The sequence below is a fragment of the Stomoxys calcitrans genome, chromosome 4 (assembly GCF_963082655.1).
Source record: "Stomoxys calcitrans chromosome 4, idStoCalc2.1, whole genome shotgun sequence".
NCBI classification, from domain to species: Eukaryota; Metazoa; Arthropoda; class Insecta; order Diptera; family Muscidae; genus Stomoxys; species Stomoxys calcitrans.
In genome coordinates this window covers 172,644,931-172,669,503 of record NC_081555.1, presented here as the reverse complement: position 1 = coordinate 172,669,503, position 24,573 = coordinate 172,644,931, and the positions used below count along the sequence as shown (strand labels likewise).

The window sequence follows — 24,573 nt, the reverse complement described above, 5'->3', positions numbered from 1 at the left end:
ATATTGTCCACATTAGTCTATAATCTAATATAGCTCCCATACTAACCGATTAGACCTCTACGGGCGCTAGGGACTTGAGTCTTTGCCTGGTTTGGCAGACATTTGGTATATTTGTCCTTTATTTACAATTGGAGACATTTGGTAGGTAAAGTAAAATTATGTCCTTAAACTAATTTAATTTTGTGTATATGTTTAGCAAAATCCATGGTGGTGGGTTCCCAAGATTGTGTTACTTGTATTTCTTTTTTTCGGTTTTCGATGGCAAAAGCGATTTTTTTTGAAACCAGGATGTTAATTCAGAAATTAGGTCTTTATACAGTTATATTCAAACTTAGTGCTATCTTGACCGAATCCGCCAAATAAGTCGAGGGATCTAAATTTCGTCATAAATACGCCTTTTGTCAGCCCAAGACCCTTAAATCGGAATATGGGACCATATGATCCAATGTGAACTGGCTTTTTCAAAGTAAAAGTGCTTTTACTAGTTCTGATTACTCCCAAAGCCATTTCAATGCTTATAAAAAACATTTTTTTTTTTTTTCATGGTTTTTAAATATCTTTATAAAATATATATTTAATTCTTAAATAATTTACATATTTACATAGAAATTACAAAAAAATATATGTATGTGTATCTTAGATGGCGCCAATGTTTTATCACTAGAAAGACTATTAATTTTGATATAGGTACTACTATAAGATATGGTCGATTTAATCTACTCATATTACGCGATGTTCACAACTGAGGAATAAACTGCAAACTTAAAATCCACAAATCAAAAATCGCTCGTAATTTAAATAAATAATTGAATCAATTCATAATTTCACAACACAACTATTATCTTCAAATGTAAACACCCCCTTAGGAACACTAATCTCTACTGAAATCAGGTATATTTAAGAAACTATCATTAAATTCTCATTGATCTCTTAATCACTGTGGGTGTACTGCTGGCTGTTAGTGTTTTTCTTTTCATACGAGATTCTTGAAACATTTTAAGTCGATTCACAATGCCACGAACAATATTCTGTTGGTTTTGTTGCCTTTGATGACCTCTGTCTGGCTCCAGATTAGTGGTGGTGTTGGGCGATGCATTACTGCTGCCCGGCCATTGACCAATAAAACAATTTTGACGACGCACTGGTACAGCCTCGACATTATTGTCCGAATTGTTGTTATTCTTTGTTTTGTTCATCGTCTTTGATATGGAGAAAGTATAGCGAGTGTCTGCTTCACCTTGGCTTCTGATGGCATTCGAAGGATCATCTATTAGTTTTGTACTATCCAAGCGTATGAAAAATAATTTTTGAGGATTTGGAAAGAGTAAAAGGAAATATTCAAAGACATCCTTGTCGAATTTAGAGCCTTTTTCATCGTAGATTTGTATGGCGGCTCTATGAATGTTGGTTAAGTCAAATGTTTCCATTACTACAAGGAGGCGGAAGGATAGAAAAATTAGTTTATAAATTATGTATTTAACGAAATTACAATAATTCTCCTTTACTTACTTTTGCTGACAATATCCTCATAACGCAGCAAAGCATCGCAGATTATATTTCTGGTCAAGCCTTTGTAGGAGATCTTTAAACAATTTTTAAAAACCATTTTCAGTTTTTCCGCTTGGCGTCTATTTTTTGTTATTCTTTCGTTTGGTTATTTATATTCCCACGCTTGCTGTCTTGTGACGGTTTCAAACGTTAATGTTCGAATGTTACCAGAGATACTATACTTATACGCACTTACCCCCCATTCATAGTTACATACTGCAGGCAAAACAGGCAGACAACAACAAACGGCAGGCAAACATTGCATTATCGCCAATCTCTCTCAGCCATTACTCTCTTGGAAAGCAAAAAGTCTCTTTTTACCTTTTCGTGTTTTTGGTTTGACAATGGGGTTATTAGATTTGCTCTCTCTCTCTCTCTCACCCATTTGCCTGCAAGAAGGATCTTAGTTTGTTTTCATTGAAAGTAATGGTAAACAGAAAACCACCCTTATATGTTGTGTGTGAAAGAGTCATCTGCCAAGCAATTATTTTGCCTGTCTACTGACTCATTATCCCCATACCGGCTGTTGATTCATCCATACCAAACAATGCATGCCGAATAAATACTTTACGTTGTATTCCTTTTAGGTAGTGACGAAGAAACTAGCACGTTCTATTACGACCTACTGCATGCACCCTGACCGTTTTATTTTTGAAATGTTGTTGTTGTTTTAGTTGCTTTTATTATATATCATGCGAATTCATGCATGGGCATGTGCTTGATTTTAATGATTTATTTTTTTACTTGCTCTCTTTCATTAACGGCGCTATTGTCATTGTTTTGTTGTTGTTTGGCACGCTCCATGCAAACAGCTCACAGTGTTGCCAATGCAAAAAAATGGTAATTATGACAGATATCTGTGGCGTATGAGAAGTTTGTCATTTGCTAACTGGGCGGCAAAATTTAATTTTTGGTCATTAAGGCCGGGATAAAAGAAGTTAAACAAAATGTAGCAGGGCTGGGGAATCAACTGGCGTTGAGGTTTAAAACCGGAGTCCGGAGTTGGAGGAAGCTTACACAACTCCGAACTGCATTCTATTTCCGGCTGAGCACCTCGATTTAGCCGGACTCAGACTCCGCAGTCCTGGTTTTTAGCACTTCTAAAATTAAATTTCAATCAGTATGACGTTATCTCGTTTTTATACCCACCACCGAAGGATGGGGGTATATTCTTGATCATAGTAAAAATCTAAGACGATCTAGCCATGTCCGTCCATCTGTCTGTTGAAATCACGCTACAGTCTTTAAAAATAGAGATATTGAGCTGAAACTTTCCACAGATTCTTTTTTGTCAATAAGCCGGTTAAGTTCGAAGATGGGCTATATCGGACTATATCTTGATGTAGCCCCCATATAGACCAATCAGCCGATTTAGCGTCTTAGGCCCATAAAAGACATATTTATTATGCTATTTTGCTGAAATTTGGGACAGTGAGTTGCGTTAGGCCCTTCGACATGCTTCGTCAATTTGGCTCAGATCGGTCGAGATTTGGATATAGCTGCCATATAGACCGATCCGCCGATTTAGGGTCTTAGGCCCATAAAAGCCACATTTATTATCCGATTTTGTTGAAATTTAGGACAGTGATTTGTGTTAGGCCCTTCGACATCTTTCTTTAATTTGGCCTAAATCGGTCCAGATTTGGATATAGCTGCCATATAGACCGATCTCTACATTTTAAGGTCTTGCGGCCATAAAAGACGCATTTAGTTTGGGACAGTGAGTTGTGTTGGCCCAGATCGGTCCAGATTTGGATATAGCTCCCATATAGACCGATTTCTCGATTTAAGGTTTTAGGCCCATAAAAGGGGCATTTATTGTCCGATTTTTACAGTGAGTTGTGTTAGGCCTTTCAACATTCTTCTTCAATTTGGCTCAGATCGGTCCAGATTTGGATATAGCTGCCATATAGATCGATCTCTCGATTTAAGGTTTTGGGGCCATAAAAGGCGTATTTATTGTGCGATTTCGCCGAAATTTGGGCAAACCGGGAAGACTAAAAGCCCGATGGAAAGATCAAATGGTGAGAGACACCTCGAAACTTGGTGTCAGAGATTTTAGAATGAGCGCAGAAGATCAAGGAGCTTGGAAGGCTATTCTATGTTCGGCTAGTGGAACAAATATTCTGTCATAGCCAATTAAAGTAAAGTAAGTAAGAGTTGTGTTAGACACTTCGAAATTTTTCTGCAACTTGTTTTCATTAAAAGTTGGTTATTTAACTATTCTCCTTTTTTTCTCTTTTTAAACACAGTGCCAATTCTATTGGCATTTATCGCCTTCATACTAATATTTTTGTCGCCAATTCTTGTTTTCATTGTTGTTTTTTTTATTGCAGCAAGAGGAATTTGCGGGAGCTCCAGTTCAATGCCTCATACCCGGCACCAATCAATGGGCTTTGGTTGGCGTCTCGTCGTGGCGAATAGCATGTGCCGCTTCAGGAATAGAAAGACCACGTATGTATGACAAAATAGCATCGAATGCTGCTTGGATACGTGAAACAGTTCATGCGTCATAAGTGTAAGGTGGCGTGACGTAAGCGTCATGAGAGGGTGTGTATGTGTGTGCCAGTCAACCAGACAGACAGCCAGCTAGCCAGTCAGAGTGCAAGGCTTGAGTGTGCATGCTAGAACATGATTGTTCTCTAGTTGGAAAACAAAAAACCGACTCTTGAGCAGCAACATTTTTGTAAATAGTAGAATTTCAACTATCTTTAGTGACTTTTTCTTCTTCTACATCTAGTACTTCTTTTTGGTTATCATCGTAACTATTGCATATTATTTAACTTAACTTTATTGTTGTACTGTATGCACTGTACTCTGTAACACAGTACTGTTATTGTATTTAAGCTTTAAGAACAAAAACAAAAACGTTTTGGTTACTAATGTTTTAAACTTATATCTAGTTGTACTACCTACTCATCATCATATTTATGTATTATGGTCATTACAAAAAAATCCAAATAAAATTTATTACAAAATTAAAAAAATAAAAATAATTTCTCAATGTTAATTTATAAGGTCAACTAACTAATTTCTCTGGGTGTAAGGATGTTTTTCATCCCGAAGTAGAGCTGGCAAACTATCGATGGATGCAACATTCAATAATTTCGATAGTTTTAATAATAAATATCAATAGTATCTATACTATCGTTAGTTTCCCATCACCTATATTTCAAACGAAAATGAGAAGTAAAAATCAGGAGATCGATTTATATAGAAGCAACATCAATGCATAGACCAAATAAAACCCAGGTTAATAAAATCAGAAGTCATGAGAGAAATTAATGTACAAAATGTTAGCCAAATCGTAACAAAATGTTAGCGCCCTCTATGGGCGCAATGTATCTCAAGGGATACATTAGGTGCTTATTTGTTTTGTTTAGTTTTTTTTTTTTACTTTTGCGATAGTATCCATCAAAAAATATCAAGTATTCAGTCAAAAAATTAAATATCGATAGTTTCGATAGTGCCATCGATATTTTGCGAAGGGTTTTATCCCCTCTCTTTTGTTGTTCAAAGGGAATTCCGAAGCCTTTTGAGAGAGAAAGAGAGAGAGAGAGTGATACACCCAGAGAAATTAGCCTGCTCATATCAGCAAACACTGTCTGCTGTTATTAATCTAAAAATTGTAAACCTTTGAATGAATCCATACAAATTTTTTTTTATTCATTAACAAAAATTCATGTATTTGCTATATCTTAATACAAAAATGTGAAAATTTTAGGCGTTAAACCCCGTTTACACTGCTCTTTAAATCCGGATTTAATGGCTCGATCATCTGTTTTTCATTTACAAAATCAGCTGACGAGAGATTGCGCCCATTTGCAGCAGAATTTTTTTACAGCAAGCCTTTTTCTGTTTTTCCTAACAAATTTCTCTGAGATTGCATGTTTTCAAAGGACATATCCTGGATCGGGTAGGGCTGCCGCTCTCTCCGGAGGCCAAATACCTAGTCGAGATTCTCGAAACTAAGCTAGAGTAGGAAGGTCTGGTGTGGCATTGTACAACGGAACTCACTGTAGAATGATCGAGAAGGTTCAGAGTATCGCGGCGGTGCTGATCTCTGGGCGAAGAGGAGTGCCCCGAGAGAGGCGCTTAATGCCATAGTAGCCTTTGCACCTGCATGTTTGTTTTGTCACAACGAAGATTGCAGTTATACTGAGAAAGTCCATAACCTGGCGCTGCTCTGTTTTGTTGGGGATTGAAGATGCGGCGTGGCGGTATGCTATATGGGGCGCGACAGGTTGTTTACTTTCATTGTTGACAGGTTGTACGAAGTATTTCGGAAAGGCACTTCTGAAAAAAGGGCATGTCGCCGGAGAAGTTGATTTTATTAATATTCTTGGGATCAAGAAATCATATAGGCTTCTGGATGGGTCTAGCGTCCTTCAGGCGAAGGTCTTCGTGATTCTGAAGGACACGATGTCGATGTGAGGACGTCGGCCCGATTGGACAGTCACGAAATGGCAGCTTCCTGATGGTAGACGCTGAAAGCTCTAGCCTCGGACATCAAGATGTCAGGAATGCTTTGAAGATACAAGGAGCTTCTTCGAACCATGCAGCTTTCAGGCTCTGCTGAGTTCCGAGCCATCACGGTGGGCCGGAGATCTAGACGCCATACGAGCTGGTAGGAATGGATTGCTGATAAGCGCGAAATGTGTTACCGAGTCTGTGAGAGCTCACCTGTGCAAACTTCGAGTTGACTTGACGCTTTCTACTATGACCGTGAAAATGAGGCGTGGGCTGGTTGTTGTGTTTGCAGGGAGGCGAAGGCCCTGTTGCCAAGTACTTCGGGAAACAGGACATCGCTTATTCTGGCGTTGAAGAAGCATCACTTCGGACTGCAGATGAGAGTCTTGACTGGTCATTGCAACGTCAGTTCAGGAAAGGAAAACTTCTGAAGGTTGTGTAAAGACGAGGAGGAGTTGGATACGGTCGAGCACCCAACTATGAGGACAAGAAACAGTATATAGGGTAAACATCTTTTTCCGCGCCTGGATTCCCTCTAGACGCTTAGTCTTCTGGGGTTCTGTAACGGCATGAATTGGCTGGCTCGATCTCCCGATTTAGGGTTTGCGACCATAACAATTACCCAATTTCGCTGAATGCTGTGTAATGTAATCGAACAATATTTGTTGTTGTAGGTGCCATATAATAGATCGGTCTTCCGGTCTTCCGGTTTTAGGTTCTAGAGCTCATAATAATTCAATTTACTATCAATTTCGCTGAAACTTGTAGCAGTTAGTTAGCGATTCCCGATATGCCTCAGATTGGACCATATTTATATTTTCGATATATGTTATATAGACAGATGACCCGATATATGGTTTCAAGCCTTAAGCGGCTCATTTTCGAACCTATTGTGTCGGTATCCATGCACCATATGGTCTACACCGGACTATATTTGAATATAGTCTGCTATATCAGCCATATAGTAGATTTTCCGAATTAAGGTCTACAATCCATATTTTTGACCTGATATCAACCGAATTTGGTATTGTTAGTAGTTTTGGTCCCGTCGAGATTCATCCCCGATTTGGTTAGGCTCGCACTATGTTGTTGTTGTTGAAGCAGTGTTTTGTGCACTGAGGCGGCAGCCCTCGCCGGCTGACATGGATTTGGGCTAGAGTTATTTATATTTGAATGTTACTGTATATAGACTGATCCCTCAATTTACCTTTTGGGTTCACAAATCATGATGAAATTTGAAGGCATGTTTGCAAATATTCAAAGTTTGCCACGGATGAACTATCTACGGAATTTCTATTGAGTTTTAAGTACAAATACTCCACCACGGGGTAGCAGTAAGCACGTTACAGGCTGGAGCATTGAGGTTCGATCTGTGTGGCGTTCATTGCCCACAGGTAGGGAAATGCTTCATACGGAGTAGCTGCAACGGCAGTCGCGGACAATCAGCAGCATCGAGCGAAATCAGTGAGATGCCGGGCGGCACCGGCTCTTGCACAAATACTGAGTGCCTATGATGCTCGATATGCAAAGCGAGTTTTTGGCGCCTTTAAATAACCAATGACAACTTTGTTCCCGCGGCGATCGGTTCTTTGGACCGGAACGAGCTTGCTTACACAGGAGCTTGACGAGGATCGCTACAACTACAACAACAAGCTATGAACTGATGGTTCGTAGACAGGATGAGTACGAGTACACATTTGTACTGTAGAAAGGCTCTAATAAGTACCGAAACGGTGTTATGTAAGTAACCGTTGCTTCTGTTTCTGCTTCTGGACCATTGTTAGTCGTACCGCGACACCTTTTTTTACATTTTCTTTAAACTATTCATTTACAATCACATTTTCTAAATATGTAAAATAAGGTCAAACTATCTAAGATTTGTAGAAATGGTTTTCATTACATGATGTTAATTATAATAAGAAATTCCGCTTGCGTTTTTATCAAGATTATTATTTTCGTTTATGTTATTGATTTATTTGTTAACATTGTTTTTTAAGCCAATTGTTTTTGTTTTTAGATGTAAAAAATATTTAAAGATAAATATTACTAACATATTAGCTATGCATTTAATCAGTATTGTGGTTGAAACTATTTAAGGATCCACATGATAGTTTTCCCATTCACCATTGTCCAATAGTTTGTATTGCAAACGGTCGGCTATGGCATTAGGCTCGGATTTATAAAAATCCCAACGTTTAGGTATGATTTTAAAGGCAGTACTGAAAAGAAGACATGAATATTGTTAGTCACTGTTTAATGTTATTTTCTAAAAGAAATTTTTTGGTAATATTTTTAGATAAAGCGAATAAAAACGATTTTTTTCTTGATTTGATTGGTATATGACGTATGTCGTTCTGTTACGTCTTCTACAATCTACACTTAGTATGGCCGGATATTTTTCCTGATCACATGGACGTGTACGTGAAGTTTAGCCATGATTTCCTTCAACCAATGATAAGTATAGTGCAAATAAGTTCATAGTCTGATGTATGTAGGTCCAATATAAACCTACAGGGCGGTTTTTATATTTCACTTCACTAATGCTGGCGATGTTTATGTAAACCATGTAAATACAAGGCATAAAAACCCTTCCAAAAAAATTTGAATCGTTCTGCTCTGTCTTTTTCTGACTCGCCTATAAAAAACGATGTTCCTCGGTATTCATTCAGCGTTATATCGGACAGCACTAACTGATTTGAAAGGTCTCTAAGCTGCTTCTCTAGGAAATTTGTTTGTTTTTCGGATAAAACCAATCAAGATTATATTCTGCTACTGATAAAGAAACTAATTTGTGCAAAGAAAAATTTGTATATCTTTAAAAGCTCATACTTACTATGTTGAGGTTTGTTTTGGTTCCATATTCTCCTTTTCGATTACAGACAAGGCATTTTGAAATCTACTTTCAAACTCCTCAGGAGTGTTTGGCTTTCCGCATTCACATATTTGACTACGAACTTTAGCAAACAAGGGTTCTTCTTGCCAAAGAATTTGCAGCTGGTCTTCGTCTAGCTCCACAGCTTCGGCACCCAGCAAACGTACTTGCCAAGTCTCTGGGACTACCCCACCATTACCTTCTTGTGGGACATCATGAGAGAATAGCATTGTTACACCTAATTTAGGATTTTCCTTCAGATTTGGATATTTGCGTGTATTGCGTTCGGTAACAAAAGAAACCCAGGAGTCGTTGAACAGGCCGCGATACATAACTGTGCGGGCTAATACACCAAACTCACTGGAAAATAATAGAAATTAATATAAACCATTTGTTGCAAACATAATTTTAGGTTTTGCTCCAACTACTTATCAATGGTGGCCAAATTTATGGGAAATGAAGCTGGAGCTTTAACACGATCAAGCACATATTTGAACATTTCTAAGGGTTCTTGGGGAGAATACCTAATTCTGGCCAGTTTTGGTAAGTTCTACAATGACAAAGTGATAAAATTTATAAAATATTCATTAAAATGTGAGAAAATTAAAATATTTACCGTTACACTACTCATCTCTGAAGATTTGTTGTTGATTTCCGTCAAATTGTCTGTTGTTTGTTGGTTGGCAACGCCCAAACTAATCAAAGCAGTCTGATAAAAAGGAGAAAATTGTACGGAAAGTAAATGTTAGAAATTGCATTTAAAGAAAAGTCACTACTGATGCTAAAAACAGCTTTAGCTTTTGTCTAAATATCTTATATATTTTTACCTTTACGTCATAGTTGTAATATTTATAATAAAGCAGCGAACGATTAGATAATTATACACTTATCACAAATCACATATGGCATTTATATGGTATACCATGACAAATGGGGCGTTTACATCTTAAGATAAATCGTTCAGTTCTCACACACATGAGGTAATAAGTGTAGCTCATGTTTTTAGTGCATTTTGAAAGTTGTTCGCGAGAATAGTGAAAAACCGCAGATAGCACATACTTCCGTGATTGTAGCAGGTTTGCAAAATATGTTATTCATCCGCAAACAGTGATTTATTCGTTAGTGGGGTTTTGGTCATAACGCTGGGTATGCACTTCTAGCGAAATTTTCGGTTGCAACCATGACATAATTACCAGGTAGTGTACCATGCACAGCTGAGCACATTTTTTTCTTGCGAAGTACACTATCTGTCAACGAGTTTAGCTTGTGTGTATATTATAGTTAAGAACCAGAACATACACAAACAACAAAAAATGGCGCGAACTAGTATTATACTGAAAATCAGAGTTGTACTAATCACTGATTTTGACAGATAGTGCACTCAATATTTTGTTGAGTGCTCTATCTGTCAACATTGGCCCACCTGCGACTTCCTCGTGAACAGGCATATTTCAGTCTTCTCTGGGTTTAGCCCAGTCATATGCCATATGCAAGACCCTTTCGGTCCTTCTACATAGCTCGTTCGGGTCCTTATCCCTTAGAAGTATTATAACATCGGGTTCAAATCCCTCCTCAGTCAGAATCTGTAATAGGTCATTTATAGTGGTCACCCATAGGAGAGGCGTGCCCTGTGCCACTTTCTCCCTTATATTTTTGCCATGGGACACACAATTTATCCACCTGTTCCTTAGCATATGGTTTATCCAGTCTCTAAGGATCAGGTCCACCCGGTACTGGTCTAAGGATTGGCCCCCTCGATATGTCAATGCAAACCGCCAGAGTGGTATGCATGATAACGATAACAATCTATCCAGTTCAACTTGGCAATGGTTATCTTTCCAGTACACCTGACATAGATTGAATGTACAGTACAACGCAAGGCGAATTTAAAAAGGTGCTTTCACGCGAACAGCTGTTCAGTCGGCCAGGTTTGACGGTATTAAGTTGTAAGATTTTTGTTTGCATTATCTTTGTTGTCATCTTCTTTCTGTCATTTTCTCTGCTCATATACGCACACGTGTACACACACGCAAACAAATTACTTTGTGTATGTTGGCAAAACGACGATAAGCTTAATGGCAATATGGCGGATTGCACCATATGATTTGTGGTTGTTGTACAAATGAGACCACCTTTAATTGTTTCACCATTAGTACTACGCTAAAAAACAGACCATGGCTCTAAATCGCTGTCTATTTTACAACCTCAAAAATTTTATATTTGTGCCTTCACGTGAAATTGTTTGGGGATTTTAATGGGGATATTCACTTGAAACTGGGATTTTTGAGGACAAAGGTTTCGAAATTTGTGTACAAGGGACGGAAAAATACCGGCAACCCTAATACGGTCTACTCACCTTAATGCAGTACTGATTAATATAACTCATATCCCGATGTTTTAATAAATCGATTAACGATGGCAAAGAAATAATCGATAAACATGGTAATCGATTTCCCATTTCACTGTTTTTAGTTTTTCTTATAAACAAAACAACTAACACAGACAGAGAATAGATGTAAAAAGAAAAATAAATATAATTTCTTAAGCAAGACGGAGGTGACGAATTTTCCATAAAAGAAAATGTCCCCAGTAAATTGTGTTTAAAGCAATAGAAGACAAAATCACAGAAAAGTGATTTAAAAAGTGATAATTAAAGAATTTTTCTTGGACTTACAAGAACCATAGCCATCATGAGTATTCTTGACATGAAATCCGGCAAGCCCACCCTGGGCGAGGAGATTAGCAATTTCTTTCTGCCTCTTAAGTACCTCATTACCACGGATCGTTTTGATGCTTTGGTGGAGAATATAGACTTCAACTATTTGGCCAATGCTATGTTCTGGATTTTTCTGCTCTTCAGTGTTGGCTTTGTGGGTTTTCACAATTTGTTTCAGGTAAACTTACTATTATAAATAGATTTTTCAGGGTAATCAATCACTGCATAAAATTGGTCTTTTTGCAAGATGTGTGAAGAAAGACGTAGGCCAACGGTATGACCCGTTCTTTGATATTAACAACGATGATATACTACAATACTTTGCATGTTAAGAAGCCAAGTAAAACAAACAATTGCAAAAACATATTTTGTCAATTTGCTCTTTATCAAAAACTGTATAAACAAGTTGAATGAACAACTCACAAAGTATTGGCAGCGGATGCTCTCTGTTGACATGTTCGATTGTTGTTGCTTTTGTCAAGCATGAGGAGGATTGCCATGTTATTTAATATTCGCGTTCATTTTGTGGTTTTTGTTTTGGCAACTTCTAGCGAAATATTTGGCAATCATCCTAAAACGTTAAAATACAGTTTTGCACTCATTTTGTGGCACTAAAGCGAAATTCGCACGTATCTTAAATGGCCAAAAAAAAATGAAAATTTCGATTCGCTTACCTGCTACAGAATTGGCTCTTAAGTAAAATATTCAGTCAAATTTTTCTTACTTTTTTGTGAATGTATGAGTAGGGAAATTAGTTCCCTTCTATTCCGTGCAAGAAAATCAGCGTATGGTGTTTGTGGTGAGTAAACAACTTTGTGAAAATTATGATTTCTTGCCAAATATCGTTGGTCGTTAAATAAATTTCGCACTTTAACGATTGGAAGTTAAATAAGTATTTTTTTTATTTTGGGAAAGGGGTAGAACCCCAAAAAATTGGTCCCGAAAGTGGGTATAAATTCTTGCTCTACCCCCCAATACCTTTCATTTAAGCCCCGCATTGACATGGTCGCTAAATATGCCCGATTTGGGGGTGTTTTGGGTAATGGAAAATCCCCAAGCCCGGAAAATATATTAGCGACGTGCTCTATTCTCATATATCTTTATATCATTTATTTGAACCCTATATTGCCAATGGCCTCAAAATTGGATATCAAATTCGTTTTCTAATCTCATTTAAACTCCTTATTGCAAAAGTCAGCAAATATGTCCGGTTTGGTGTATTGGCCCTAAAAACTATAAATATTTAGTTCCACTCACTTTGAGACCCAAATTGTCTTGGTGAGCAAATACGTCCTATTTGGGGGTTGTAATGGTGGTGGGACGTTGGTTTGGGGGTGTTTTGGTTAAGGGGTGGTCCCCCAGAAACATGGACCCACATTTGGATATTAGATTCGTTTTCTACTCGGAAATACATTTCATTTGAGTCCCATATTGCCGTGGTCGGTAAATATGTCCGATTTAGGGTTGGGGTGGTCCCCCTAACAGTTGGTCCGGAAATTGGATAACTGATACGTTTTCTTATCCTAAATACCTTTCATTTGAGTCCCATATTGTCGTGATTGGTCCTCATATATGTTTGATAGGATTTAGGTTGGGGCGGCCCCCCTAGGTACCCCATCCGCAATTTGGATACCAAAATTTTTTTTTTAGGTTTCTTTAAGAGAGCACACAAAATTTCGCTTAAATCGCACCAGTCATCTCCTAGATTTGGCGTTTCTGAAAATTAGGGTAAGGGGGAGGGAAAAAGTTCAGCTGAGCACCACAGAGGCTGTGAGCACCACACAGGCTGTAACATTGTGGTGCGATCTGTGTGCTGTCCATTGCTGTCACGAGAAGCTTAGCTGTGATCTACCGGGCGCGTCCACAGGTTGCGGATAGTGGAATGTTCCATACGGTGTAGCTGCAACAGCAGTCGCGGACAATCAGCGGTATCGAGTTGAAAGTTTTAGTGAGAGGCCGGCTTTTGCAGAAATATTAAGTGCCTATGATGTCCGATATGACAAGGCGAGTTGTTGGCGCCTTTAAATAACCAATGGCCGCCCTGTTCCCGCGGCGTTCGGTCCTTTGGACCGAAACGAGTTTGCTCACATCAGGAGTATGACGAGGATCGCCTACACCCACATGACAATGTGGCTACAACAACAACAAAATGTGAAGGAGTTCATCTCCCTCGACGAACTAGAATCGTTCTGGCTCAACTACGTTCCGGCAGATGGAGCCTCTATTTCTACTGGTCTAGGATTGATACCAAGGATTTGAGTGGACGCAACAATGGACGCAAGTTCCAACCAGCATGAATTCCTTTTCGTTTCCATACGCAAACTTCCAACATAGGGGCCATTGTGTGCTTCTCTAATTAATTTCTCCTCAAAATGGTGGCGAAAGATTTTGGTAACTAGATGGCGCTACTCCAATCACTCTGCTACCCCCGGTAACAAACAAACGTGGGGCACAAGTTCTACCCAGTTTGAAGTCCTTGCTGTTTCCATACACAAACTTCCACAATAGGGGCCACTGTGCGCTTTTCTAGATAATTTCTCCTCAAAATAGTGGCGAAAGATTTTCGTAACTAGGTGGCGCTATTCCAATCTCTCTGCTACCCCCGGTAACAAACAAACGTGGGGCATAAGTTCTACCCAGTATGAATTCCTTGGTGTTTCCATATGCACACTTCCATTACAGAAGCACTCAATGACCCATTTCTTCTCAAAATAGTTGCGAAAGACTCTCGTAACTAGGTGGCGCTTGAAGTAAGTAGGATCCGTATCCAATCCCATGCCACCCGTTCTATGTACCCTGATCTCCAGGAAACCACAAACACCAGCAAAAATTTGTTTGTGCTTCCTATCATCCATAGTGTTGTTCGATTTTTATTTCTACCTTTTGTCTTTTTTAGGTCTTCCTCAAAACGTCAAATATCAAATTTTACAAGCGAAAACAATTTTCGCGCTCCATATGGAATATCGCATTTTATGCTGCCTGCACTCTCTTTCTATACTACTACAATGAGCTGGTGATTTTGCCACAATTGTTGAAGAATCAAGGACGCTACTCTCTATTCTATTCATCAGAGGATCACATCTTCTATAAATCGCAACAATGTGAGAAATTCCAATTCTATTCGTTGTTCATCATAACATTTTATTTGCATGGAGCCATGTTGGATTTCAAGGAATCGGATTATTTGGATGCAGCCTCTAAAGGACTTTATTTGCTGGCTTTGGTGGCCATCGATACGTATAGGTAAGATAGAAAAAAATCATCCTTATGCATAATTGCCAAAATTTCCTTTTTCTACAGATATGAAAACTATTTTGTGGGCGTCAATTTGATTTTGGGCATCTACAATATAATCACCGAAATCCTTAGTCTATTGGCCTTGCAGAATTCCAAGCGTAATATATTGGTTTATCAAATATTTCTAGGATTACGCATTGCCTCCTGGTGAGTTAAAATTTCATGCAAAATTCTCTTCCTGTTTCAAATCTTATGGCATTTGTTTATTCTCTAATAGGTCTCATGTTTTTATCAGTTTGCTGCCTTTCAAATATTTGGTGCCCACTTTATTTGCCAAGAATTTTAAAATTACCCTCAACATTGTCATCTGGTTGTGGTATGGTCTTTGCATTTGGAATTCTCCTGTGCTGCAATATTTCTATCATCAGATCTATCACAACACCCCGGCGGATTGTTCAGGCGAGGGTTCGGCAGCAAAGTGTATTTTACTCAAAGACTCCAGTGAGCATCGTCACTTCAAGGCCCTAAAGAAAGCCTATTTGGAAGTGAAACTGGCCCATGAAAAATTAAATAGCAGCACCATGGCTGCCACCGGCACTGAAACTTCTTCATCGACAAAAGCCTATCAGGCTATCAAATGTAAATATTGCAAAATATTCAGACATTTCAAGTGTCTTTCAATACATTCTCTTCTAGGTATCATGATTTTAAAACGTAAATTGAAACGCATACGCGAAGGTCGTGGCAGTGAGCCTGAAGATGATGCCGATGATTCACTAGCCACTGAATGTTAATGGCTACTCCCTATAGTCTGTTGCCAATTGAAATGCCTTCTCTCTACTTATGTATCCAAGACTACTTCAATGACACTATGAGCCCATGTTAATGATAATCTTAATGTCTCCCCCCCCTCACTCCCACTTAGTTAGTTAATCTTTTGAATCTTTGCCTGTTTAAAAGTTAAATGTTATGTTACTTAAATCGAATTCGGAATCGCAGACTTACATACACAACTTATGACTCAAACCAAATTATTAATTATACACAACTAAATAAGCAAAAAAAGATAAATTATTTAAAAAAAATTGTTAATGTTTAATATACTCTTAAAAATTAGTTAAAAAAATGGTGCAATTTTATTTAAAAACAAAACAAAAACTAGGAAATTTTGTTAACAAGGAAATTTTTGACAAAATTTTACTTTTTTTGACAAATGTTAGCAAACATTGGTTTTTAAGAGAAATTTTAACAAAATTTAGTTTTTTAAGGAAATTTTAACAAAAATATTGTTTTCAAAGGAACTTTTAACAAAATTTTGTTTTTCAAAAAATTTTAGTAAATTTCATTTCCTTGGGAAATTTTGACAAAATTTCACTACAGGAAATTTTGTCGAAAAGTCACTTCCATTGGCAATAACTTGGAGGTCGCCCCAACCCCCAAATCCCCTAAACTAATGGGGTAATATTTCAGTCCATTCGGTTTATATGGGAGCTGTAGCAGGCTATAGATCGATTAAGACCATATTGGACACGTATGTTGAAGGTCATGGGAGAAGTCGTTGTAAAAAATTTCTGCCAAATCGGATGAGAATTGCGCCCTCTAGAGGCTCAAGAAGTCAAGATCCCCGATCGGTTTATATGGCAGCTATATCAGGTTATGTATCGATTTGAACCATATTTATCGCAGTTGTTGGAAGTCATAGCAAAATACTTTATGCTAAATTTCAGCCAAATCGGATAAGAATTGCGCCATTCAGTAGATCAAGAAGTCAAGATCCAAGATCGGTTTATACGGCAGCTATATCAGGTTATAGACCGATTTTAACCATATTTGGCACAGTTGTTGGAAGTCTTAACATACAACTTCATGCAAAATTTCAGCCAAATCGGATGAGTATTGCGCCCTCTATTGGCTTAATAAGTCAAGATCCAAGATCGGTATATATGGCAGCTATATCAAATTATGAACCGATTTCAACCATACTTAGCACAGTAATTGGAAGTCATAACAATACACTTCATGCAAAATATCAGCCAAATCGGATGAGAATTGCGCTCTCTATATGCTCAAGAAGTCAAGACTCAAGATCGGATTATATGGCAGCTATATCAAAACATGGACCGATTTGGCCCACTTACAATCCCAATCGACCTAAGTATTTGTGCAAAATTTTTTATGTCTTTGTTGTTGTTGTTGTTGCAGCAGTGTGTTGTACACTGAGACGGTAGCCCTTGCCGATGAAGGCTTTCATCGGGTCAATCCGGCTGCCATGGGATTGAATTTGTGTCTTTGTAAGAAGAATTTGTGCAAAATTTCAAGCGGCTAGCTTTACTCCTTAGCGTGCTTTCGACAGACGGACGGACATGGCTAGATCGAATTCATATGTCGAGGCAATCAAGATCATAGATTCAAAAACGGCTGATCTGATTTGTTTAAAATTTTCCACAGTTTGGGAAGGTTGGTCTGGAAGGAAACATCGGCAATATAATTTTTTGATTTTTGTTAAGGACATTTTTCCAAGCTGAAATTTTGCACGTAGTGTTTTGGTAGTACTTCCAACATCTACGCTAAGTATGGTTTTAATCGGTCCATGTTTTGATATAGCTGCCATATAAACCGATCTTGGGTCTTGACTTCTTTAGCCTCTAGAGGGCGCAATTCTCGTCCGATTTAACTGAAATTTTGCACCTTTGGTAGCACTTCCAACAACTACGCTAAGTATGATTCAAATCGGTTCATAATCTGGTATAGCTGTCATATAAACCGATCTTGGATCTTGACTTCTTGAGCCAATAGAGCGCGCAATTCTCATCCGATTTGGCTGCAATTTTGCATGAGATGTTTTATTATGACTTTCAATAACTGTGCTAAGTTTGGCGTAAATCGGTATAGAACCTAATATAGCTGCCATATAAACCGATCTGGTATCTAGACTTCTTGAACCTCTAGAGGGCGCAATCCTCATCCGATTGGGATGAAATTTTGTATAACAGCTTCTCTCATGACCTTCAACATACGTGTCTAATATAGTCTGAATTGATCAATAGATTGATACAGCTCCCATATAAATCTATCTCCCGATTTTGCTTCTTGAGACCCATACAAGGCGCAATTCTTATCCGAATGAACTGAAATATGCCACAATGACTTCTACAATGTTCATCATTCATTTATGGTCCGAAACAGCCTAAACCTTGATATAGCTCCAATAGCATAATAGTTCTTATTCAATATTCTATGTTTGTCTAAAAAGAGTTTGCGCGGTATCTCTTATCGGACGATAATTGCGCCCTCTAGAGGCAAAGAGGGTATATAAGATTCGGCCCGGCCGAACTTAGCGCGCTTTTATTTGTTTTATTTTCCTTCTTTGCTTTTGCTCTTACCTTTAGTTGGCCAGTTTAATTTGGTTTATATTAAAACTCTTTTCCAAGAATTGTTTGTTAGTAATTTTTCTGTTAAATTTATTAAATTCCTTTAAAGAAATAATAAATGTTTTGTTAAATGTCATCATTTTGTTTGTTTGTTGTTTGTTTGAGTAAAAAATAAGTTTATTATGTGTTTGTTGTTGTTTGGTTTTAAATTTCAATTTCATTTTCATTTTTGGTTTTTTATTTACAATTTAAATATAATTTTCTTTGTTTTTGTTTCTTTCTTTTATATCGGTATAGATTCTCATTTTACGTCATTCAGCTAAACATCCTTCGATCGTAATTCGTCGTTTGGTTTTTTTATGTCACTTTTTTTTTAATTTTTTTGTTTTTTTTTTTGTTGAAAATTTCAAACATTCGTAAAGTGTTTTCTTAATACCTTTGTGGTTTTTTTTGCTTCTCTTTATGTTTGCTTGAATTAAATTAAATTTGTTAATGTTACTAAAAGACTAAATGTAAGTTAACTGTTTGTAATGGTTTCATTTTTTGACATCGCTTCTTTGTTGGCGTCCCTTAATTTCTTTTGACTATTTTTTTTCTGTGTTTTTCCTTTTTTCTTGTTAATATTAATTTTCTTTTAATATATTAATTAATATCGTTGTTAATTTTTTTAGTCCCCAACCATGCTTAGTTTCTTGGCTTATTTCCTAATTTCTTTTTTTTCTTTATAAATTTATTATTTATTTTGTTTTATAATTTTTTGTTGTTTTCTTATTAAATGTTAAACAATGTATTTGTGGTATCTAATTTGGGTTTCTCTCTTAAATTTCATGTCGTCTATATGTATCTATGTTTGTTTAATGTTACTTTTTTGTTTTTGTAGGTTTTTCTTCTTCTTCTTCTCTCTTTTTTTCTTATGCCTTACGAGTATGTATATGATGTTGTTGTTGTTGTTGTTATTAATGCAATAGTTGTTTGCAAACACTTATCATTTAGAGTAACGTTAAAATACTGTTATTATGTGTGTTTTTTGTTGGTTTTGTTTTCTTTCTTTGTTTTTGTTTTTGTTCTTTTTCGTTTTGTTTATATTTGAGCTTTAATTTTCCTTTTTGTTGTTGTTGTTGTTGGTTTTGTTTTACTTTTAGTTAATGTTAACAATCGTTTAGTCACAATTTGCTTTCACTTCTATATTTTTTTTGTCCGGCAAATTCGCATAAAAAATCCAATCAAATTAAATTAAAACATTTCCATCCTTAACACGTGCCCGCCAACATTGACCATCCGGAAACGTACATATATGGGTGATTCCAAAGCAGTAAAGTATGCGTAGTGGCAATAATAAACAACGAGGATAAGTTTATAGGTGTTGGCTGAATGAAGTAGGGAGCTGCCAAAAAATTTCATTTAAATGCAAAGCAAAGTTTTGTGGAAGTAAGTACACACAATACAAAAAAGTCGTACTAAAATCAATCGTAAAATTCTTATTTTACTCTCACATTAAGCATACTTTTTTCAAGTGTCAACGGGCTCATTTGGCAATATCAAGTGTGAACAAAGGAAACAGCGCCCAAATAAAAAATAAACAAGTTATGGTCCGATCTGAACTGAATGTTGGAGACCCTAGTAGAAGTCAGTGTGTAAAATTTCAGCCAATTCGAGTAAGAATTGTAATATAGAGAGATCGGTTTATATGGGAGCTATATCAGGCTATGGACCTTTTCGAACCATATTTGACGCGTATGTTAAGGGTCATGGGAGAAGCCGTTGTACTAAATTTCATCCAAATCGAATAATAATTACGCCCTCTGGAGGCTCAAGATGTCAACATCCAATATCGGTTTATATGGCAGCTATATAAGGTTATGGGCCGATTTCAACCATACTCGGCACAGCTGTTGGAAGTTATAATAAAACACCTCATGCAAGATTTCAGCCAAATCGGTTAAGAACTGCGCCCTCTAGTGGCTCAAGAAGTCGAGACCCCAGATCGGTTAATATGGCAGCTGTATCAGGTTATGGACCGATTTCAACCGTACTCAGCACAGTTTTTGAAAGTCACAATAAAATACCTTATGTAAAATTTCAGCCAAATCAGATAAAAATTGTGCCCTCTAGTGGCTCAAGAAATCAAGACCCGAGATCGGTTTATATGGCAGCTATACCAAAACATGAACCGATATAGCCCATTTACAATCCCAACCGACCTACACTAAAAATAAGTATTTGTGCAAAATTTCAAGCGGCTAGCTTTACTCCTTCGAAAGTTAGTGTGCTTTCGACAGACAGACGGACGGACGGACAGACAGACGGTCGGACGGACAGACAGACGGACAGAAGAACGCACAGACGAACGAATGGCTAGATCGACTTAAAATATCATTACGTTCAAAAATATATATATATATACTTTATAGTGTCTTATAAATTGGTCCATGTTTTGATAAAGCTGCCATATAAACCGATCTTGGGTCTTGACTTCTTCAGCCTCTGGAGGGCGCAATTCTCATCCGATTTGGCTGTTATTTTGCACGTGGTGTTTTGGTATCACTTCCAAAAACTATGCTAAGTATGGTTCAAATCGGTTCATAACCTGGTATAGCTGCCATATACAACGATCCTGGATCTTGACATCTTGAACCTCTGGAAGGCCCAATTCTTATCCGATTTGGTTGAAATTTTGCATGAAGAGTTTTGTTCTTACTTTCAACAACTGTGCCAAGTATGCTCCAAATCGGTTCATACCCTGAAATAGCTCCCATATAAACCGATCTAGCATCTTGACTTTTTGAGCCTTTATTATTATCCGATTTGGCTGAGATTTAGCTTGAAGAGTTTTGTTCTAACTTCTAAGAAAAATGCCATATGTGGTCTACATCGGTTCATAGCCTGATATAGCTCCTATATAGACGAGACTTCCCGATTATACTTCTTGAGTCTCTAGAGGACGCATGATCCAAATCGGTCTTTGGCTTGATATACCATGGAATTTTTGAAATTCTGGCAGGGGGGCTAAAATTTTTCTGGGAGGTGCTTTGTCCACTTAATGATAAGGGGCCTCCTTTTTATAGCCGAGTCAGAACGGCGTACCGCAGTGCGACACCTCTTTGTGGAGAAGTTTTTACATGGCTGCCATACCAAATGGTACAGTACCTTCCAAAAGTCGCCAGTATTAGGAGGCGATAACCACCACTGAAAATTGTTTCTGATGTTCTCGCCAGAATTCGAACTTAGGCGTTCAGCGTCATAGGCGGACATGCTAATCTCTGCGCTGTGGTGGTGAACTAAAATTTTAATCGGACAGCACTCAGTGATATGTGAGAAGTTTGCCCCAGTTCCTTAGTGGAATGTTCATGGGCAAATTTGAATTTGCATTGCTTAATCCACTCCCTAGAGGCCTTTCTACGCTTATGGCTCCCATATAAATAAATCTCCCGATTTTATTTCTTCAGCCACTTTAGGTGGCGATTCTTATCCGATCTGCCTGAAATTTTGCATAATGGCTTCCAATTTGGTCTCCAACAGCCAAACTAAGTATGGTTCCTATCGGTTCATAACTTTGTACAGCTCCAGCAGCTTAGCGATTTTTATCCATTATCCTTTGGCACTAAATAGAGATCGGGCAAAGAACTTGACAAATGAGGTCCATGGCGGAGAGTATATAAGATTCGGCCCGAACGAATTCAGCCTTTACTTGTTAATTTTCAATTTTTAATTTGAAATTCTTATTTTTATACCCACCACCAAAGGATGGGGGTATATTCATTTTGTCATTCCGTTTGCAACACATCGAAATATCCATTTCCGACCCTTAAAAGTTTATATATTCTGGATCAGCTTAAAAATCTAAGACGATCTAGACATGTCCGTCCGTCTGTCTGTGCAAATCAGTCTACAGTCTTTAAAAATAGAGATATTGAGCTGAAACTTTACACATATTCTTTTTTTGCCCATAAGCAGATTAAGTTCGAAGATGGGCTATATCGGACTATATCTTGATATAGCCCCCATATAGACCGATCGGCCGATTTAGGGTCTTAGGCCTTAGGGTCTTAGGCCATTATCCGATTTTGCTGAAATTTGGGACAGTGAGTTGTGTTAGGCCCTTCGACATCCTTCGTCAATTTGGTTTAGATCGGTCCAGATTTGGATATAGCTGTCATATAGACCGATCCTCCTATTTAGGGTCTTAGGCCCATAAAAATCACATTTATTATCCGATTTTATTGAAATTTTGACAGAGAGTTGTCTTAGGCCATTCGACATATTTCTGCAATTTGGCTAAGTTCGGTCGAGATTTGGATATAGCTGTCCAAATCTGGAACGATCCTCCGATTTAGGGTCATAGGCCAATAAAAGCCACATGTATTATCCGATTTTGCTGAAATTTGGGACAGTGAGTTGTGCTAGGCCCTTTGACATATTTCTGCAATTTGGACCAGATCGGTCCAGATTTGGGTATAGCTGCCATACAGACCGATCCTCCGATTTAGGGTCTTAGTCCCATAAAAGCCACATTTATTATCTGATTTTTCTGAAATTTGGGACAGTGAGTTGTGCTAGGCCCTTTGACATATTTCTGCAATTTGGCCCGGATCGGTCCAGATTTGGGTATAGCTGCCATATAGACCGATTTCTCGATTTAAGGTTTTGGGCCCATGAAAGCCATATTTTTTATCCGATTCTGCTGACATTTGGGACAGTAAGTTGTCTTAGGCGCTTTGAAATCTTTCTTCATGTCATAAGCTTTGCCTCCGCTCAATGTTATTCAATAACCTAATCAACCTACATAACTTATAGTTATGAAGGTCGTTTAGAGCATTGCAATTGTGAAGAGTAGGGTCTACAAAAGTATTTTCAAGGTGTTTTCTACACACCAAAGGTTTATTATAATCCCTACTGCCACTAAGATTTTTATTAACCTTTATGCTGCTTCACATAAATGTGTAGTTTATGGAATCACCCATATGCATTTGCTAAATTTGTTTGTTAGGGCCTTCTGCTGGTCCTGTACACATGTAAATGAGTTTGGAATGTAAATATTTTAGTTTCATTTTCATTATTCTTTTTGTTTTTGTTTTTTTTTTGTATTATTACTATTTTTGTTTTTCTTTTCATTTTGTTTTTTTTTTGTGGAGGAGGAAGGCAGTGGACACATTACATTCAGTGTGTGTATGTGTGTGTTTCTTTCTCTCTGTCTATCTTATTCAAACTAATGTTTTTTTAGGATTTTATTAATTTGGTTGGTTTTAAGTGTGTTTTTGAGGGGTGTTTTTTTTTTAATCTCATTTATTAACAATTTTTTAATAGACTCCTTTAGATGTAAATAACATGATTTTTTCCATTTTCATATTTTGTCTGGTATTCAATTTCATATGACAATTTAACATAATTTCTGTTTTTTTTTCTTACTTATAAAGTTTAGTTTTTTTTATAATTTTTTTCTTCTAAATTTTTGGGGGATTTTTTTTGGACTTAGTCTAATTTAGTTTATGGTTTAAAAACTATTTTGTCTTTTTGTTTTGTTTGGGGGGAGGGGTTTAGATTTTTTTTCATTCAGAGGAATAGTAGGAATCTAGGGGCGGGAAGAGAGGGGTAGGTTAGGAAAGGGGCTTTGCTTTTTTCCTGTTTAATAGGTATTTTATTTAGATTTGTTTGTTGTGTCTTAAATCTATTAACTTTAGAACCAATTGCTTTAGTATTCATTTTTGTGTTCTCAATATCTTTGTGACAAAGACTTGATTATGTACAAAATTTGCATCTTAAAGTAGGGATGTGAGTGTGGGTGGGATGGAGATTGAAATTTTGAACGAAGAATTCGTCAGTGTGTGTGTTGGGGAGGGGTTTGTATGGTAAGGATGAACAATGAAAAGAGAAATGATAATGATACCAATATTCCAATACTGATATGGATGATTCTGTTGATGGTGATGACTATGCAGATGACAATAAAAGAGATTCTCTGTGTGATCCCCTTTTATTGGTTGTAGTCGTTTATGAATTATAGATAATCCAATTATGGACTATAGGATATTTTTATTTATTTTTCTTTTAAGGTTAAGATATTCACTAAAAATTACATTTAAAAAGGTCCTAACCTTACACAAGAAGAATATCTCTTTTTTTTGGGGTAAATTCAATACAACTCATAAACTTAAAGAGAGTGTTACACACATTTTGGCAGTTACTTATTACAATTTTGATGAACTTATAATTTACAATATAGGACGAGGAGGAGGTTGAGAGATAGTGAGAGGGTGTATAGAGTGAGAGCTTTGGCAATTATCCGCCTCAGTATATATACAAAGTGTGATTATGTGAAATGCCGAAAATATTTTCGAAAAGGAATTCCATTCAATTCAATT

The 24,573-nt window shown here is 37.3% G+C and overlaps 4 protein-coding genes across 7 annotated transcripts in view; 2 read left to right on the top strand and 2 right to left on the bottom strand.

The window, feature by feature from the left end:
* LOC106089730 (uncharacterized) overlaps positions 1–4,560 on the top strand; it is a 122,859-nt gene extending 118,299 nt beyond the window's left edge. Inside the window, exon 9 of the mRNA XM_059366848.1 lies at positions 3,885–4,560. Within this exon, the coding sequence (XP_059222831.1) occupies positions 3,885–4,064 (180 nt within the window). The 3' untranslated portion in view covers positions 4,065–4,560. The remainder of the gene's footprint in view (positions 1–3,884) is intronic.
* On the bottom strand, positions 553–2,203 carry LOC106095384 (uncharacterized). Of its 4 annotated transcripts, none has more exons than XM_013262623.2 (3): positions 2,120–2,203; positions 1,510–1,937; positions 553–1,429 (listed from the first exon to the last, which is right to left on the bottom strand). In XM_013262623.2, the coding sequence occupies exons 2-3, from the start codon at positions 1,604–1,606 to the stop codon at positions 912–914; spliced, it is 615 nt and encodes a 204-aa protein (XP_013118077.1). In that variant the 5' UTR covers positions 1,607–1,937; positions 2,120–2,203; the 3' UTR covers positions 553–911. The 4 variants fall into 4 exon arrangements, with proteins under 4 accessions (XP_013118077.1, XP_013118076.1, XP_013118073.1 ...); XM_013262622.2 differs by lacking the exon at positions 2,120–2,203 and adding an exon at positions 1,994–2,051; XM_013262619.2 differs by lacking the exon at positions 2,120–2,203 and having other exon boundaries at positions 1,510–1,679; positions 1,745–2,045.
* Positions 4,561–8,110: 3,550 nt separating the features above from the next.
* On the bottom strand, positions 8,111–11,348 carry LOC106089732 (pyridoxine/pyridoxamine 5'-phosphate oxidase). The gene is made up of 5 exons (XM_059367373.1): positions 11,247–11,348; positions 9,507–9,599; positions 9,319–9,440; positions 8,852–9,250; positions 8,111–8,237 (listed from the first exon to the last, which is right to left on the bottom strand). The coding sequence occupies exons 1-5, from the start codon at positions 11,346–11,348 to the stop codon at positions 8,111–8,113; spliced, it is 843 nt and encodes a 280-aa protein (XP_059223356.1).
* Positions 11,349–11,373: 25 nt separating this feature from the next.
* LOC106089731 (uncharacterized) lies at positions 11,374–15,937 on the top strand. The gene is made up of 5 exons (XM_013255698.2): positions 11,374–11,784; positions 14,503–14,849; positions 14,907–15,050; positions 15,121–15,482; positions 15,540–15,937. Exons 1-5 carry the CDS (start codon positions 11,581–11,583, stop codon positions 15,635–15,637), a joined length of 1,155 nt encoding a protein of 384 aa, XP_013111152.2. The 5' UTR covers positions 11,374–11,580; the 3' UTR covers positions 15,638–15,937.
* Positions 15,938–24,573: the final 8,636 nt, after the last annotated feature.

Excerpts from the sequence above, each read along its gene's own strand:
- LOC106095384 (XM_013262623.2), bottom strand. The coding sequence starts at position 1,606 with ATGGTTTTTAAAAATTGTTTAAAGATCTCCTACAAAGGCTTGACCAGA. Across the intron at positions 1,430-1,509 it reads TGAGGATATTGTCAGCAAAA|TAATGGAAACATTTGACTTA; the intron begins GTAAGTAAAGGA and ends GCCTCCTTGTAG.
- LOC106089732 (XM_059367373.1), bottom strand. The coding sequence starts at position 11,348 with ATGGGAAATCGATTACCATGTTTATCGATTATTTCTTTGCCATCGTTA. Across the intron at positions 9,251-9,318 it reads AATTTGGCCACCATTGATAA|TGAGTTTGGTGTATTAGCCC; the intron begins GTAGTTGGAGCA and ends ATTATTTTCCAG. Across the intron at positions 8,238-8,851 it reads CCAAAACAAACCTCAACATA|TACTGCCTTTAAAATCATAC; the intron begins GTAAGTATGAGC and ends TCTTCTTTTCAG.
- LOC106089731 (XM_013255698.2), top strand. The coding sequence starts at position 11,581 with ATGAGTATTCTTGACATGAAATCCGGCAAGCCCACCCTGGGCGAGGAG. Across the intron at positions 11,785-14,502 it reads GTTTTCACAATTTGTTTCAG|GTCTTCCTCAAAACGTCAAA; the intron begins GTAAACTTACTA and ends TGTCTTTTTTAG. Across the intron at positions 15,483-15,539 it reads AGCCTATCAGGCTATCAAAT|GTATCATGATTTTAAAACGT; the intron begins GTAAATATTGCA and ends ATTCTCTTCTAG.